The following is a 14419-nucleotide window of genomic DNA, read 5'->3' as shown; positions in this document are numbered from 1 at the left end:
CTTTGGTTAGGTTGTGATTCATACATTTTTAGCAGATCACTACTTTGGCTGCTAGAAACAGGTATTAGTGCTTTTCATTATTCTGACACTAGAGATTAAATGAAGGATCTTGGACAGATGATACACAGAAATAGGAGGGAACTCCATGCAAGAAGTTTTAAATTATGACACCTTTATAAATGACTGCATGGAAAATCATATATAAAAATAATACAGTCCCTTTATTGGAGCTTGCTCTTTGATTGTGTACTGAATGGACTCTTATCCATCCAAACTACCTCTTATGGGTAGTTTTCTCATTTATTTCTATTTTAAACAGAAAATTTACTAATGAAAAAAGGCAAAATTAAACTGAGAATACCACTTACTTTTCTACCTGCTGTTCTATGGCACAGCCCAGCATAGCATTTGAATGGTTATGGTCATTTGGCTAGTGAAGACCTGAGCCAAAGCCCACTAACATTAACAGGAGCTTCCCATGGACTTCTCTAGAATTTGGATCAAATCCGAAATGTTTCCATGGCACTTAAAAATGACAAATACAAAAGAATTTACACTGAAGGCAAACACCATACAAAAGTTTACCTACCTTTGATCATGTTTGCAATGGGAAGCCATTTCTGTATTAAAGGATCATAAAACTCAGCTTCTTGGACTGGAGCTCCCTTTCGGTACCCTCCCAATGCATAAATGCAGCCACTCAAGGAAACAGCGCAGTGGTAATACCTGGCATCGAGCATGGGGCTGCCTTCTGTCCATTCATCTCTCTCGCTGTTATATATCCACACGGTGTCAAGAGCTTCAATACTCTCTGTTCTGTAACCTCCTGTCACATATATGTCTGGTCCCAAACTAGTCACCCCATAGCTCTCTCTGGTGTGATCTGGCATCTCTGTTCCCTGGACCCATGCGTCGGTTAAAGGATCCCAAACGTGAACTTCAGATAAGGGATGCCAATAATAGCCTCCAATTACATACATGGCTGCTGTGGATCTTCTGGAAAGACCTTTGGGATTGAGGTTCAGGGCATTATATATGAGTGACCTTATCTTACTGTCATTGAGTCGGCATTTTTTTTGCAGGCTTAAAGCTGACCTCAAATACACAATATCTAAGTCTAATTTGATGCAGCTCAGCACTTCACAGATGTCTTCAATTCTTCCTTCCACGTTGTGTGCCACCCACTTAATGACAGCTTCAATGGCTGCCTCTTCTTTCTGAACATTGAGATTCTCCCTGGAGAGAATATAAGAGAGCTTCTCCTTGCCAATGTCCAGAAACTCTTCCTGCTTCCATACTTCTTCAAACTGCCATAACAGTATCCTTCTGGACTCTTTCTCCAGCTCCGAGCAATCATGATATTCAGCAAAGGAGTGCATCCCAATGCAGTTGTCAGTATCTAAGTGTCTTACCAGAAACTGCTCACAGGCTTTCTTTACTGACACGAACTGGAGCAGGTCTGCAGCCTGGAGTAGGCTTTGAACATTCCTCTTTGTTATCTGGATCTGTGATGTGTATGCGTAATTCACGAGAGCTTCCAGTACTGCATGGCTGAGCTCGGGAAGGCTGATCTGGTTTTTGGATTTTTCTTTCATATCGGTTGTGAACATGGCTTTAAAATAACTGCTGCAGGCTGCCAGGGCAGCTCTGTGGCAGTGGAAGATGACCCCCGAAGCGCACTGCAGGGTGATGTCGGTGAACAGCCCGTGCAGGTAGAAGTCCCGGAACGCCTCCAAGAAGCCGGCGGGGTGCGCGGAGTCCTTGTAGAGGTACGCGTACTCCTCCTGCCCGGCCGCGGCCATCGCCGCGCCCCGCGGCTCCCGCCGCTTTGTCCGCGCCGCTCCGCGCAGCCCGGCCGCGCTCCGGCTGCGGATCCGCCCGGCACGGCGCGTACGGGGGCGCCGAGCCCGCGGCGGCCCCTGACCGTGTTTGGAAGAGCCGCTGCCGGAGGGAGCAGCGGGGCCGCAGCCACAGCTCCAATTTCGGTGCCCCGGCCGCCCCCCCGCGCACCCCTCCGCCAGGCCGGCGGGCCCCGGCGCCCGGCCCGGCCCCCGCGCCCGCTCGCCTCCGAAAGGTCCGGCCCGAAGCGCTCCCCACCCGGGACAGGGCTTAAAGGCTGCCTGCGGTGGTGACAGAAGGCCCGGCCGCCTTAGGGACAGGAGCAGAAGCCTGGGAGCGTCACCCGCTCGGTGTCACTCAGCCGCACAACAAAGCGAGGGGCCTCGGCCGCCGCTGTCAGCGACCTGAAGCCGCTTCTCGCAGGGCCGCCCCGCGCTCCCGGGGCGCTTGGAGGAGCGATACTGGGAAGGGCAGCAAGCTCCAAGGGCTCCCCCATAAATGGAGAGCAGGAGTCGAAAGGAGAAGCCACAGCTCTCCCCAAACTCCTGAATCTGGCAGGGTGCAAAGGACAGTAACAAAAGATGCCCACAAGTAGATTTCAACTATAAGTAAATTTTCCAGGAAGAAGGCTATATTGGCTTTTAAAACTCTTGAAAATGTGATTCACAATTGAAGAAGTCAATTTTTTTTCTGCTAGCACACATTTTCTTTATTTGAAACACAGCATCCTCTGGGTTCAAGCAGCTGTGGGCCCTCCTTCATCAGCAGCACGGCTTGGATTCTTTGCATCCAGCAGCCAAGCTCTCCCTGCCCTGCCAAAGCTTTCCTAGATTGAAAGAACTGCCAGTAATTTCTTCAGCCAAAAGGAGGTGAATATTATCATTCGCTAAATGCCAGCAATACCCAAAAGGAGAAAGTTTGATATTTCCCATACAACACAGATGAAAAAGCATTGTATTTTTCTTTTATTTACTGGTGGTATTTCTGCCACAAAGCCCAGCAGAAGTATGAACTAAGGAAATCCAAACAGGAAAGTGTATGTGGTCTAAACCCTCTACCATCCTTCCTCTCATGCTAACCCTTCACCAGGATTCAAACTGTCCCTTGGCCTTTACACAGTAACATGAGACAAAAATAAAAATATCCAAACAGACAAAAAAACCCCAACAAAACTAAAATTTCCCCACACCTATACACATCTATGCCTTCATTTTTTTCAACCCCTCTGGATGCATTGTTAACCCAGAGAATTGGAGTTTTCTACTGTAACCCAGGAATCACAACAGCTCTGCTGTCTGACATGGGCCTGTCCCTCAGCTACATGACTCCCATTTCTTTATCCAGAAAATTCTCTTGTGCAGCCTTAAGTCTTTATACATCCCCATGCCAACAGCTTTGTTTTGGTTGCATTTTCCACTTCATCAGCTTCCTGTGGACAAGCAGGAACTTCTTTCAAGTCTTGGCTATTGCACTAGCACACAAAACTAAGGCTAAGTACTTGCATAGCTGTGGCATATGACAGCACACCTGCTACCACAGAAAACATTTCCCATACATATATCACTTTCATTATGCATTTTTTTTTCCAAAACATTTTTACCTAATTCATTTCTCTCCCAGAGAGCAAATCAGGAGGTCAGCAACATTTAGTACTGAACATCCCCCTTTAAGGAGCTTTTTCCTTTCTTTTGGTTGGGCTACCAGCTTCAACCAGCTTCACTCTTTGGAGATACTCATCTCCCCTCCATTGTAACCAAACGTGGAAAATTTTGGTAATTGTAGTGTTTCAATAAAGTCCTCACTTTTATTAAGTGGGGAAAAAAAACCCAAACAAGACCTGATTAATAGCTTAATGGTCTGCCTACTGGAATTGAAAAATTTCTTCTGTCTCCAACATGCACTTTGTTTGGCAAATATCAGCTCTACCCCCTACCTGAAGTGATTAGAACATAACTGCTAATATTTCAAGTACTCTCCTTAATCTACTCTCAACTTCTGCTTCAGCACTTTAAGCAAAACCACAGAAAAACCCTTTTGTGAGCATGAAGAACAATTTCTCACCACTATTTTATTCTCACAGCAAATTACAAGGTCAGACCCTTAAGGCTAAGACAACGATAGATAGTGTAAGTGGAAGAAAAAGCGGAGTGATCACTGATATACTATTTACTGTTTGTTTTTAAGCAAGCAGTAACCAAGATCTGTGAACAAACTGAAAGCAAGCTATTCCATAAGTTCTGAAAAACACAGAAGAGACCAGCACAGAATCTGGAACATTCAGAAGCACATCTAGAATTAAGGAAACATACAACTGTCCTGGTTTTGGCTGGAATAGAGTTCATTTCCTTTTAAGTGGCTGGTTAGTGCTGTTTTGGATTTACTAAGAGAATCATGTTGACCACACACTGTTGTTTTGGTTGTTGCTAAGTGGTGCTTACCCATAGTCAAGGACTTTTCAGTTTCCCATGCTCTGTCAGTGAGAAGCTGCACAAGGAGCTGGGGGAGCATGGCCAGGACAGCTGAGCCGGACAGGCCAAAGGGATATCCCAGAGCATGGGAGGGCACACTCAGTACAGAAACTGGCCCAGCACTGCTCGGGCGTGGGCTGGGCATCCAGCAGCGGGTGCTGAGCAATGTATTCTACATCACTTGTTTCTCCTGCACTTCATTCCTTTCTCTCTCCTTTTCATTACAATTATAGTAACTTAGTACTACTATATTTTATTTTGTTTCAATTATTAAATTGTTCTTATCTAAACTCATAGGATTTAATTTTTTCACCAATTCTCCTCCCCACTCAGTGGGGGATTGGAGTGGACAAGCTGCTCTACTTAGCTGCCATCTGGGGTCAAATGATGGCAACAACTTCAAACTCAAAGTAATATATGAAATTGCCCTATGCAACAGCCATTACCATTCTTCTGTATGACCTGTAAACCAGACAACTTAAACCTGCCACAGCCTGAGACCCACCAGTCCTTCAATGTCTTTATGCCTTTGAGTAAAACATTAGGCTAAGATCCCAAATATGAACATCTCAGACACCTACCAAATATCCATCACTAAAGCCAGGCTCCTGAGAACTGAAGTATGTTGCTTTGGACATCTCAGGCAACAGACTGTTCAAAGCAACTTTTTACAATACAGTAAAATAGGTGAGGCAAGGAAAGAAGTGCACAAGGGAAATTTGTGTAAACCAGCAGCCTGAAAACAGGCAAGACCACTCAAAAATCTTCAATTAAGGAAAAAGAAGACAGTGATAGTACGAAATGTCAATAAGAAAATAAGAATAACCTTGCACAGAAAACAAAGGAAGACAGATATGGCAACTGCAGGCTGCTGAGCTACTCCTCAGACATCTGCAACTGAGGTATTGTGAAATTTGGCCTAATCTCTCAGTTATTAAAGCACTTAAGCTAAATATGACCTCAGTTTAACAGCAGATTGCATCAGCATTTTGAACCTTTTCTGAGATATAAGAATAAAAACATTTGGCATGAAAACACATTATTTAACTTTAATGAGACTTGCTTTTAATACCTTTATATGGACAGTCCAACACTTGGGGCTCACCTCACTGCCAGTGGAAAGACTGCATGGTCACAATTCTTCAGAACTACTTAGAACCATCTGTTTAAAAGTTAAAATGGACATAGATACTTCCTTCCAGACTGTAAGAGATTGTGCTGTAGATATAAATGAGAATGAATAGGTAAAATCAGTGTATGCGTGTATATGTATGTACAATTCTGTGAGCCTGTGCACTGCAGCAGAAACCAAGGAGGAAAAAAAGCATCTGGCTGAATCAGAGCTGCCAGCATGGAAGATCAAACCACTGTCAGCTCTCTACAGGGTGGCAGCAGCATGCTGTCGGGGCAGTAGTCAGAATGGGAGTGAGACTTTTCTTTTAAACAAAAAAGCAACATCCTTGCAGCTTTCCAGAAGAGAAACAGTATGACCAGCTAAAGGCTTACACCTACACTTGTGTCTATTCTCTCCAGGCCTGATGAAATACAGGCCAGCAGAATACATGACACAAATTAGTTGTGTTGCATTTTTCAGTGACAGCAACTTTTATTGTCTTTACAATACAAGATAATACAAAATATTAAGAAGTAATTTTGTTCGGTGAAATAATTAGTAGATTGAAAATATAAATGCATCTTCAGATTAAATAAGATTACAAGCAAATAATTTGCCATCAGATCAAAGAAGTATAAAGGCCAACAGCTCTAGAACCATGCTCCTGGCAGCTAATGTTTCCTAAGTAAAGGATTTAATTCTTTTGAACAGGAATCCTACTCCTTCCCCTAAGTGTGTGGGATTGCAAGTATGTATCAGTTATATACTTGTAAAGGGTTGGAGGGGAGGGAGTAGCCAGAAACTAATGACAAGTCCTGTCCCAACATTCCTTCTCCACTTATGTAGGAATCTGTACTGTGTTAGAAGGCCTTTTTACTGAGCTTTCCCATTATCACCAGGATTGAACATAAACAGTTTTATGTTGTGGTTAAAACCCTCATAATTTCAGATAATAGCCCAATTTTACAATTTTGAGCTTTTATACACATGCAGTTTTTCTCTCCCAGTAAGTTAAGATGTAACTGCATCAGTTGCCTTTTATCATTTGAATCATTCCTTTATAAGCAGTTTCAGGTAAGACATAATGTCAATTGCAGATGACCAAACCAGAACAGAACACTGTACAGGACTGAGACTTTGGGCCAGTTGAGAAATCCTTTTCTCCAAGGTATATCCCTGCCTGGGCATAGCAATATCATTCTTCTTCAAAAACATTACTGGACATAAGTCATTCCCACCATCACCTATATATATAATCTGTGTATAACTCACTCCTCGCTCCAACTGTTTATCTAGAAATTCTTTTAAAACTTTCCTTTTGCAAAGGTTTTTAGGGCACTTTGCACAATGGTGAGCATGGAAATGCTGTACAGTAAGATAGCCAGTACTGCTGAATGTGGCAGGGTTTGTAAACACTTCATCAAACACTTTATGGAAGTCAGCAGCTTTCAAAATCCAGTCAATAAATACTGTATTAGAATCTGAAACAATTATACAATCAAACAACTCTTTGTTCTCGCCAATAAATCCCAGAAGATCTATCATTCCTGCAGTGAAAGGGATTGTTGTCATAGTTCTTTTCATCTCTTCTTCTTTGACACCATTATCTCCCAAGTAGACAAAGACTCTGCCCATATATTCTGTCCAATGTCCTGGTTGGTAAGAGTTTCTTAATTCATTAGGAAGTTTTCTTTCAGGAGCACATTTCACAATCCAGGTGTCACTATTTTCATCTATGATTGTATGGTCAAAATCAAAAACCAACAGAAATTTCATAGCTGTGAGAAAACAGTTTCCAAAACAAACAAATAAGAAAATTATTTATATAAGCAGAAGTACTATATTCTTACCCTGACCTTGTGCTCAGAAGAGAAAAATTCTGGAGGAAAATACTGGAACAAAATAAACCATTTATGGCCATTACCAAGATGGGAAAGTTGTGCTGTAGCTAAAAATGCAATTTGTAAATGCCAAACTTCAGTGTCCAACTTCTGTTATAAATAGTAACCGTGACAGTATCTAACTCATGCTTACTAATACTTCCTAACGCAGCACCAATGTTCCATATTCACACACCATCAGTTTGAGCAGATACCAATTTCTCCATCAGCACTTGCCAGCGCCAGCAAACCGGGATTCTCGTGGCGGTGTTTCGGAAGGACACGCCCACCGTCGTTCGAGCGGACGGAGCCCGCGCGCTCCACGCGGCCGCGCGCGGTCGCAGCGCCCCGGGAGCCCGGCCCGCCGCGCCCTCACGTGACCGCGGCCGCCGGGCGCCCGGCAACGGCGCGCGGCCCGCCAAGATGGCGGCGGGGCGGCGGCGGCGCGGCGCCCGTGAGTGCGGCTGCGCCGCGGGCAGCGGGACCCGCGGGAGGGCTCCGGGAGGCTGCGGGTGCTCAGCCTGACTCTCCCCAAGGCTCCCCCAGCTGCAGACCGCAGGAGGGGCTGTCTGTCCCTTGGAGCCGAGCGGAGAGAACTGACCTGACGCAGCGCAGGCCCCCGAACCTCCAGGGACAGCAGCTGGGGAAGAACGAGGGGCTTGCCAGAGTCCTGCCTGCAGGGCACGGCCGCATCAGGGCGCCTTTACTTCTGCGGAGGCTGTCTTCACCTAGGACAGAGGGAGAGGATCGGGTTTGACCCCTGTCGGGAAACCGGTCAGCAACGGCATCTGGAGAGCCGACTTTGACACCGGTGTCACTCTAATAGAAAGCCTCCTTACCTTTCAGACGTGGCCTGTCAGTCTGCTGCAAATCACACAATTTCTGCAGAATACCACTCTGTACAGAGTGCCACTTCCTTCAAAAATGGTGGTGACACTTGAAAGTGCATTTTACAAAACCTAGACATCAACTAGAAAAGCTGCATTTATGCCTGCACATATGTATGTGAGCGTAATGCAACAAAGAAATCCTAGTCTTGCTAACAAATCAGAAACTGTTCTACAGCAGAACTATTTCAGTAAATATGATGAGTATGTGCAGGACATGGTAGTAAGGCACAGTCTGTGTCCAAACTGCTGCCTCATCCAGCCAGCAGAATGGCTTTACCAATATTCTCCTCTTCATTTAGGGAGGTCTCTGCCCCCTGCTGTTCTAAGAAGCATGCCCAAGTACTGCCTGGGAAGTGTGTTACTACAAGCCAAACCCACACATACACACAAACAGCCCAGTCAGTCAGTGCCCATCCAAGTACATGCACTGGTCATAGGTAGGCTACAGATACAGATACCCTGTCTTAGCTCTGGGGTTCGGGGATGAGGGACTAAGTAATGCTAAGAATAACCTAGTATTGTTACCATTCCAGCATTCAAATCCTGATGCATGTTTGATTATTGGATTTTCTGGTATCAAGTAACCCTTGTATTTTATCTTCCCTCTCCACAGCACATCATTGGAAAGAAAGGGATGTTCTAGATGAGTATTTCCTTCCAAATGAAGCAGATCTTCATCAGGTCATTATATTGCCAAAAGCAGAATGGGAAAGGATTCAGGGCAGCACTAGAGAAGCAGCACACATCGATGAGAAGAAAGAACAGGATGAAGTGCACTTGGAGTCCAAAGCTGCTGGCGAAGACCCGCGCAGTGCGGCCCTGGTAAGTACATTTGAAAACAAGGGTAGCTGCTTTTGTATATACAAATATACAAAAGATATATAGAATTGTAACATTTCTAGCTATACTTCCTTTGTTCAACATTTTCTTTTGAATAGTTATTTCAGCTAAATGCCATTTAGATACATTTAACATCTAACATAAACATTTATTTTTTACTTAAAGCTGAAATGCAAAGTAAAAAACCAATCCAAAATTTAAGTGTGATTTCTAATTTTGTCTGCACTATAGAACCTGATACAACAGAAACTTCAAGCCAAAAAACTACGTGAAGAAAAGGAAGAGGAAGAAAGAAAGTTAATTGATTTGGAAGAAGCAAAGTTCCAAGCAGCAAAACGGAAGGAGGCTATTGACCGTGCAAAAACCTACCTATCTAATCAGGATGACAGAATGAGACAGTTCCATGTTTGTTGACAGCTTATATTTTTTACATTGGAATTGTACTGAATGTCTCTAAATACTTCTGAATATGAAAATGACTTTAAATGTTCTCTTGCAGAGTGCACTTCTACTTACTAAGGTCCTAAAAGAAAGAGATGCTCAAGTTGAATTTCTTAAGTCAAGATTAGCTGATAACAAAAAGAGGGACTATGAAGAAGAGCAACGTCAATTTAAAGAATACATTATTAGCGAGCAAGAAAAAGCACATCAGCATTATATGAATCAACAGGCACTATGCAAAGATCAGTTACAACAGTAAGTAGTAATTAAAAGCAACCCTACTTCATTATTTATTTAAACTCTTCTCAAAATACACTCCATGAGATTTTTACAGAACTTGCTAATAATTTGTCTCACAAATGCCATACTTTTAAAAGCAGATCACAGAAGATCTTGCCCAAAAGGGAAAAGCTATATGCGTTTTTAGTTGCTAACAGTTTGTATGCAAAATTGCCTCTGGGAAGCATCAGCAGGTTTTAGTCAAATCACTGTTAAAATGTTGTTAATGAAATTTAAGTGTACTTTACTCAGTTTTTGTTCCAGACAAGGAAAAGGTTAAATTAGATTTTCCATTTACCCATAATGAGCTTCCAGACTGCACAACAAGAGAAGGCATTACTGCCACTTCTATTCCTTCTCTCAGATTTTCCATAAATCTTATGGAGGGGTCCCCAGTGGTATTTATAGGACTGGCCCTAATGGTCTGATAGAAAGAATCAAACTTCCCAAGGCAGAGGAAGGGTTCAAATCTGGTCTTACATATTCCAGGTGCAAAACATAGATTCTTACAGAACTTAGTATAGAACATTACCAGTTTGAGCTGCTGCCTGCATGCCCAGAAGAAACACAGGTATGGTGGGTCATATTGGGGAAATCTTGTTCTCCAAGAATGCTGCAGATATAGGCCAGAGCATTACCAATGCAGTGGTGCTAATGAGTCATCCAACTAAAATTTAACACCACAAGACTGCAAACTGTGAGCATACCACGCAGATCATTTCTGACCAGGGTTACCATTACAAACAATCATGCTGTCATTCACCTCTGATATTCTACCTACCTTCAACTCAAAGTATCACATTCTTCAATGCAAGGTACCTATGGTTATGCAGTTCATTACTTCATGTAGTTCCTAGACAATTTATTCACCTTTTTCTGATTCAGAATAAAGGAGCATGAGCATCAGGCAGATCTGGCCAAACAGGAAAAAAAAAGAGAAGAGGAAGAACTACAGAGATCAATTCAACTGTACCAACTAGAAATTCAGAGAAAAAAAGAAAAGGAACACGAGGAAAAACTTGAACGCCGGAAGCTGTATCATGTAAGTAGCAGGAAAGCAGACAGTTCAAAATGCCTATTTTCACCTTGGCTGTGATGGTTGGACTTGGCCCACAAATAAACAGGATTGTGGGTAACAGGGTCTTTGCTGACAGTTTTAGTAGCCTGGTATCAAATGCCTACCCTGCCAATTGCAGGCCATCTGTTTTCTCTGTGCTTTTGAGAAAGACCTCTTGGAGGCCCCTCCTTTCTGTTGTCTGACAGGATGTTGGCATTTAATCCTTTGACTGGTCTCTGGTTAAAGATTTGACTGAAAACATCAAGGAATATCTCCTTGACTTGAGAACTGGATTTAAGTTTCACATTCCTGGTGTTTTAAGCCCATTTTTCTTTGTTCGAAAGAGGGAATAGTGACTGAATGTATGTTTTTGACTAGATATTTATGATTGGAGAGGTTTAGGAATTTAGTCAAGACTTGCTGCCACCTCATTTCATCTTTAAAGGCATCCTACTAAGGTACAAACAAGAAGTGCCTCAGAGCAGTTCTGGCCAGAATGCAAAAGACAGTTGTTTTTTTACATAAAAACCCTGTGTTTTCCTACTGTGTTTTGGATGAAGCTCTTAGACGGGGTAGTTTTGGATGAGGTGGGGTCAGGAGCAGAATGATCTGCGTGTGGGTGGTGGTTGGACCATCCCCCTCGCCTGTTTGTGTGTGGGAGTATGGGACAATGCTCTCTGCATCACACAGCAATTTGTGCAATGCACCAGAGAAGCAGCTGTTTGATGCTCAATTCCTTTTCCCCACCCTCACATCTACTGTCTCCTCTTGATGCATGTTTGAATAGAGAGGCAGAAGTAAGTGGAAGTATCCCTTTTCTGTCTTCTCTCTCCTTTCCTGAGGATCCCTTTTTTCTCTTATGTTTTTAAAAGAAACTTGAGGAGGGGGAACAGGGAGTGATTCCTGTAAGCTGCTACCCCAGGTCCAGATATTCTAAACATCATCTGTTACATCAGGACCATTTTGCCCATACAGGAGTATGTAAATGACCAGAAAATAATCAAAGCAATAGAGGAACAAAACCGAATGGAAGAAGATGATCGGATCAAAGCTCATTTTAAAGCAAAGGAAATTATTGCTCAGATGAGAAAAAAGAAAGAAGCTGAAATGCGTAGGTAGGTACAATGCTAGGGTATAAATTGTGAATAATCTAAAAATGATACTGTAGTTGTTTTCAGATCATTTAGACTAATGATATAACACAATTTACAGTTATTCTAAAACATTATTCAAAATTCTACTGAGAGGGAGAGCAGGGAATTCAGGAGAAAAAGGAATTCTTTTCACAGGCTCCTTACTAAGTGTGAGGGAGCAATCTCTCCACCTTTCAAAGTACAGAGGCTTATGAAAGTGCAAAGCTTTGCACCAGTGTATTTTGAAGAGAGATTTTCCATATGGCCTACCAGATCTCCACCTCCTCAACAATTAAAGACAATTAAGATCCTTGATGAAAATATTGAGTATAACCTATATTTCTCTGAGTCAGCTCAAGAAAAATGATATGACTTCTCAACAAGGCACATACATTAATTAACCACATTGTGTTCTTACAAAGGGGAAAATATTTTATCAGTTTAACATTGCAGGTACTAGATGATGATACCACTGAGTCAATCTAAGAGTTTTCTTCCCTTCCTGCTTCTGGACAATACTTCCAACATTCCCCTCCTGATGGCAAGATGCTCACTGGAATTGTTACCGAGTGATCCAGCTCATTATTGCTGCAGAAACTAGTACTACAAGAACACTGGGAACATTTATTTGCTAAATCAGTTAATATAAAAATAAACCAAACAGGAGGAACAGAAGGAGATCATGAGTTAGGTGGGTGGGCCAGTCTGTGTGGTCAAGAGGAGAGAACTCTAGAGGCAGAATTGCTGAGTTTGGTAGCTTCAGGCAGACCCAGGAGTGTTGCTCTCGTATATTATGGAAGCTCATGTTCTTCTGCAGACAAGTACAGGAACAACAGGACAAAATCAGTAGTCGATTAGCGGAACAAATGGGTGAGGCACTAAAGAAGGAAGATCATCGACTGGCTAGAGATGTGGCAAGAATAGAAGCTGAAGAAGAAAAAAAACGCAAAGAGAGAGAAGCAAAACGAAAGGCTGCCATTGAATCTATTGCTGAACACAGAGCCACTGTGGTAAGAAACTTGGGCTACTTCTGCTTACTCCAGCAGAGGAGCCTGGCCCAGACCACAGGCAGCGACTCTGGTGCCATCAGCAGCAGGCTTCAGCAAGTCTGCTGATGCCTTTCCTGGAGTCCCCTCTCCCTTTCTCCCTTCTGTGTTGGGTGCACCTCTGCCAGGGCTGCTGAAACCCTGGGCTTGGACACTGGCCAGCCACAGCGACCGAGCTCATTGGGGCACTGATTCAGGGCTGCTTCTGCAGAGAGATCCAACTTCCAGCTTAGCAGGCCAGCTCCTTGGTTAACTTTTGTGTGCTTTGTAAACTACAGATGAAGTTGAAAGAGGAAAAGGAGAGACAGGAGAAAGAAGAGGCTGAAAAAGAACGGGATGTGTTAATGGAAAAAGCCCGCATCCACCTGGAAATGGAAAACAACAAAAAACATGGACGGCATGAGGCAAACAGAGAAGTACAGAAAATTCAGCTCCAGCAAATGGTAAATAGAAAGCTGTACCCTGTCAATCCCTTCAGAAAGAAGGTTGCAGCTAAACCAGTACACTAGCTCCTGCTGAGAGAAAGAGAGGAAGTTTGCTGTTTTGTTTGGATTTTATTGTTTCATGGGTTGTTTTTAATCATATGTGTTCAGCATATGCTGGTGTTGGAGACCAGCATTCTCAGAACATTGTCAAGGCTGGTTTGCAAGGACAGATCACATCCTGTCCTGTGCCATTAAGACATTTTTTCAACCATGCACTGCTGTGCTCTTGTATCTTCTGGGCAGGTCACCAGAGAGCAGCAGCTAATGCTGATGTTCACTCAGCTATTTAATGTACCCTTTCTGGGGAAATAAGGCAGGGGACAGAAGTGGAGAGGGATGCTAAGTGCCATGTGTCAGCTAAGGATGCCATAGACCTGTAAGCTTTTATCCTCTCTCAGCTTTACAGGATGGTGATGTTGAGAAGAAAATACTAAGTTTTGTTATTCCTTTTTCTTCATCAGGCTGAAAAGCAGGCAAGAAAAGAGCAGGAAAAGCAAGCAGAATTGGACTACAGTGCTCAGAGAGAGGCTATTGCACTTTCTAAAGAGCAAGAGTTTCAGAAATATGCAAGGGAAATAATTGAAACAGAATCCAAGAAGACACATCATCTTTATCCTCTTCTCAAAGCATGGGAAGAAGGAAGAAGACTTGGATGTGGGCCATTTTTCTGAGAGAAGAAGAAATAAGTACTACTTTCCAAATATATAATTCTATGTTGGGGCCCAGTTACCTTACTGTAGCTGTATTGCTGCTCAAAAAACAAAAACATAAAATAATGTTTAAACTGTCCACCAAGGAAAGGCAGAGGCATTTTCAAGTTACATAAATATGCTTTTCAACCATACAGGCAGTGTTCAACTGTAAATTATTTATATCAAATATATACCATGAATCTGGACTTCCACTTGAAAAAATAAAAGATTGCCATATAACCAGTTATACTCAAA

At 43.0% G+C, this 14419-nt stretch overlaps 4 protein-coding genes across 5 annotated transcripts in view; 1 reads left to right on the top strand and 3 right to left on the bottom strand.

Annotated features, from left to right (window-relative positions):
* KLHL23 (kelch like family member 23) overlaps positions 1 to 1836 on the bottom strand; it is a 5749-nt gene extending 3913 nt beyond the window's left edge. For both annotated transcript variants that reach the window (XM_021534773.3, XM_021534774.2), the window contains exon 1: positions 590 to 1836. In XM_021534773.3, the coding sequence (XP_021390448.1) occupies positions 590 to 1802 (1213 nt within the window). In that variant the 5' untranslated portion in view covers positions 1803 to 1836. The remainder of the gene's footprint in view (positions 1 to 589) is intronic.
* Positions 1 to 8013, bottom strand: part of SSB (small RNA binding exonuclease protection factor La) — a 21559-nt gene extending 13546 nt beyond the window's left edge. Inside the window, exon 1 of the mRNA XM_021534776.2 lies at positions 7903 to 8013. The gene's annotated coding sequence lies outside the window, so the exon portion shown is untranslated. The remainder of the gene's footprint in view (positions 1 to 7902) is intronic.
* Positions 2788 to 8014, bottom strand: PHOSPHO2 (phosphatase, orphan 2). The gene is made up of 2 exons (XM_021534780.2): positions 7903 to 8014; positions 2788 to 7199 (listed from the first exon to the last, which is right to left on the bottom strand). Exon 2 carries the CDS (start codon positions 7195 to 7197, stop codon positions 6472 to 6474), a length of 726 nt encoding a protein of 241 aa, XP_021390455.1. The 5' UTR covers positions 7198 to 7199; positions 7903 to 8014; the 3' UTR covers positions 2788 to 6471.
* Positions 7700 to 14419, top strand: CFAP210 (cilia and flagella associated protein 210). The gene is made up of 9 exons (XM_077785032.1): positions 7700 to 7755; positions 8805 to 9013; positions 9263 to 9436; positions 9531 to 9727; positions 10637 to 10793; positions 11784 to 11923; positions 12759 to 12951; positions 13266 to 13430; positions 13934 to 14419. The coding sequence occupies exons 1-9, from the start codon at positions 7725 to 7727 to the stop codon at positions 14141 to 14143; spliced, it is 1476 nt and encodes a 491-aa protein (XP_077641158.1). The 5' UTR covers positions 7700 to 7724; the 3' UTR covers positions 14144 to 14419.

This window comes from Lonchura striata, chromosome 8 (assembly GCF_046129695.1).
Source record: "Lonchura striata isolate bLonStr1 chromosome 8, bLonStr1.mat, whole genome shotgun sequence".
NCBI classification, from domain to species: domain Eukaryota; kingdom Metazoa; phylum Chordata; class Aves; order Passeriformes; family Estrildidae; genus Lonchura; species Lonchura striata.
This window is presented reverse-complemented; position numbering and strand designations above follow the sequence as displayed.

Coding starts and splice junctions, on each gene's coding strand:
- CFAP210 (XM_077785032.1), top strand. CDS start 7,725: ATGGCGGCGGGGCGGCGGCGGCGCGGCGCCC. Junction 9,437..9,530: donor ACAGAATGAGACAGTTCCAT/GTTTGTTGACAG, acceptor GTTCTCTTGCAG/AGTGCACTTCTACTTACTAA. Junction 10,794..11,783: donor AACGCCGGAAGCTGTATCAT/GTAAGTAGCAGG, acceptor TTGCCCATACAG/GAGTATGTAAATGACCAGAA.
- PHOSPHO2 (XM_021534780.2), bottom strand. CDS start 7,197: ATGAAATTTCTGTTGGTTTTTGATTTTGACCATACAATCATAGATGAA.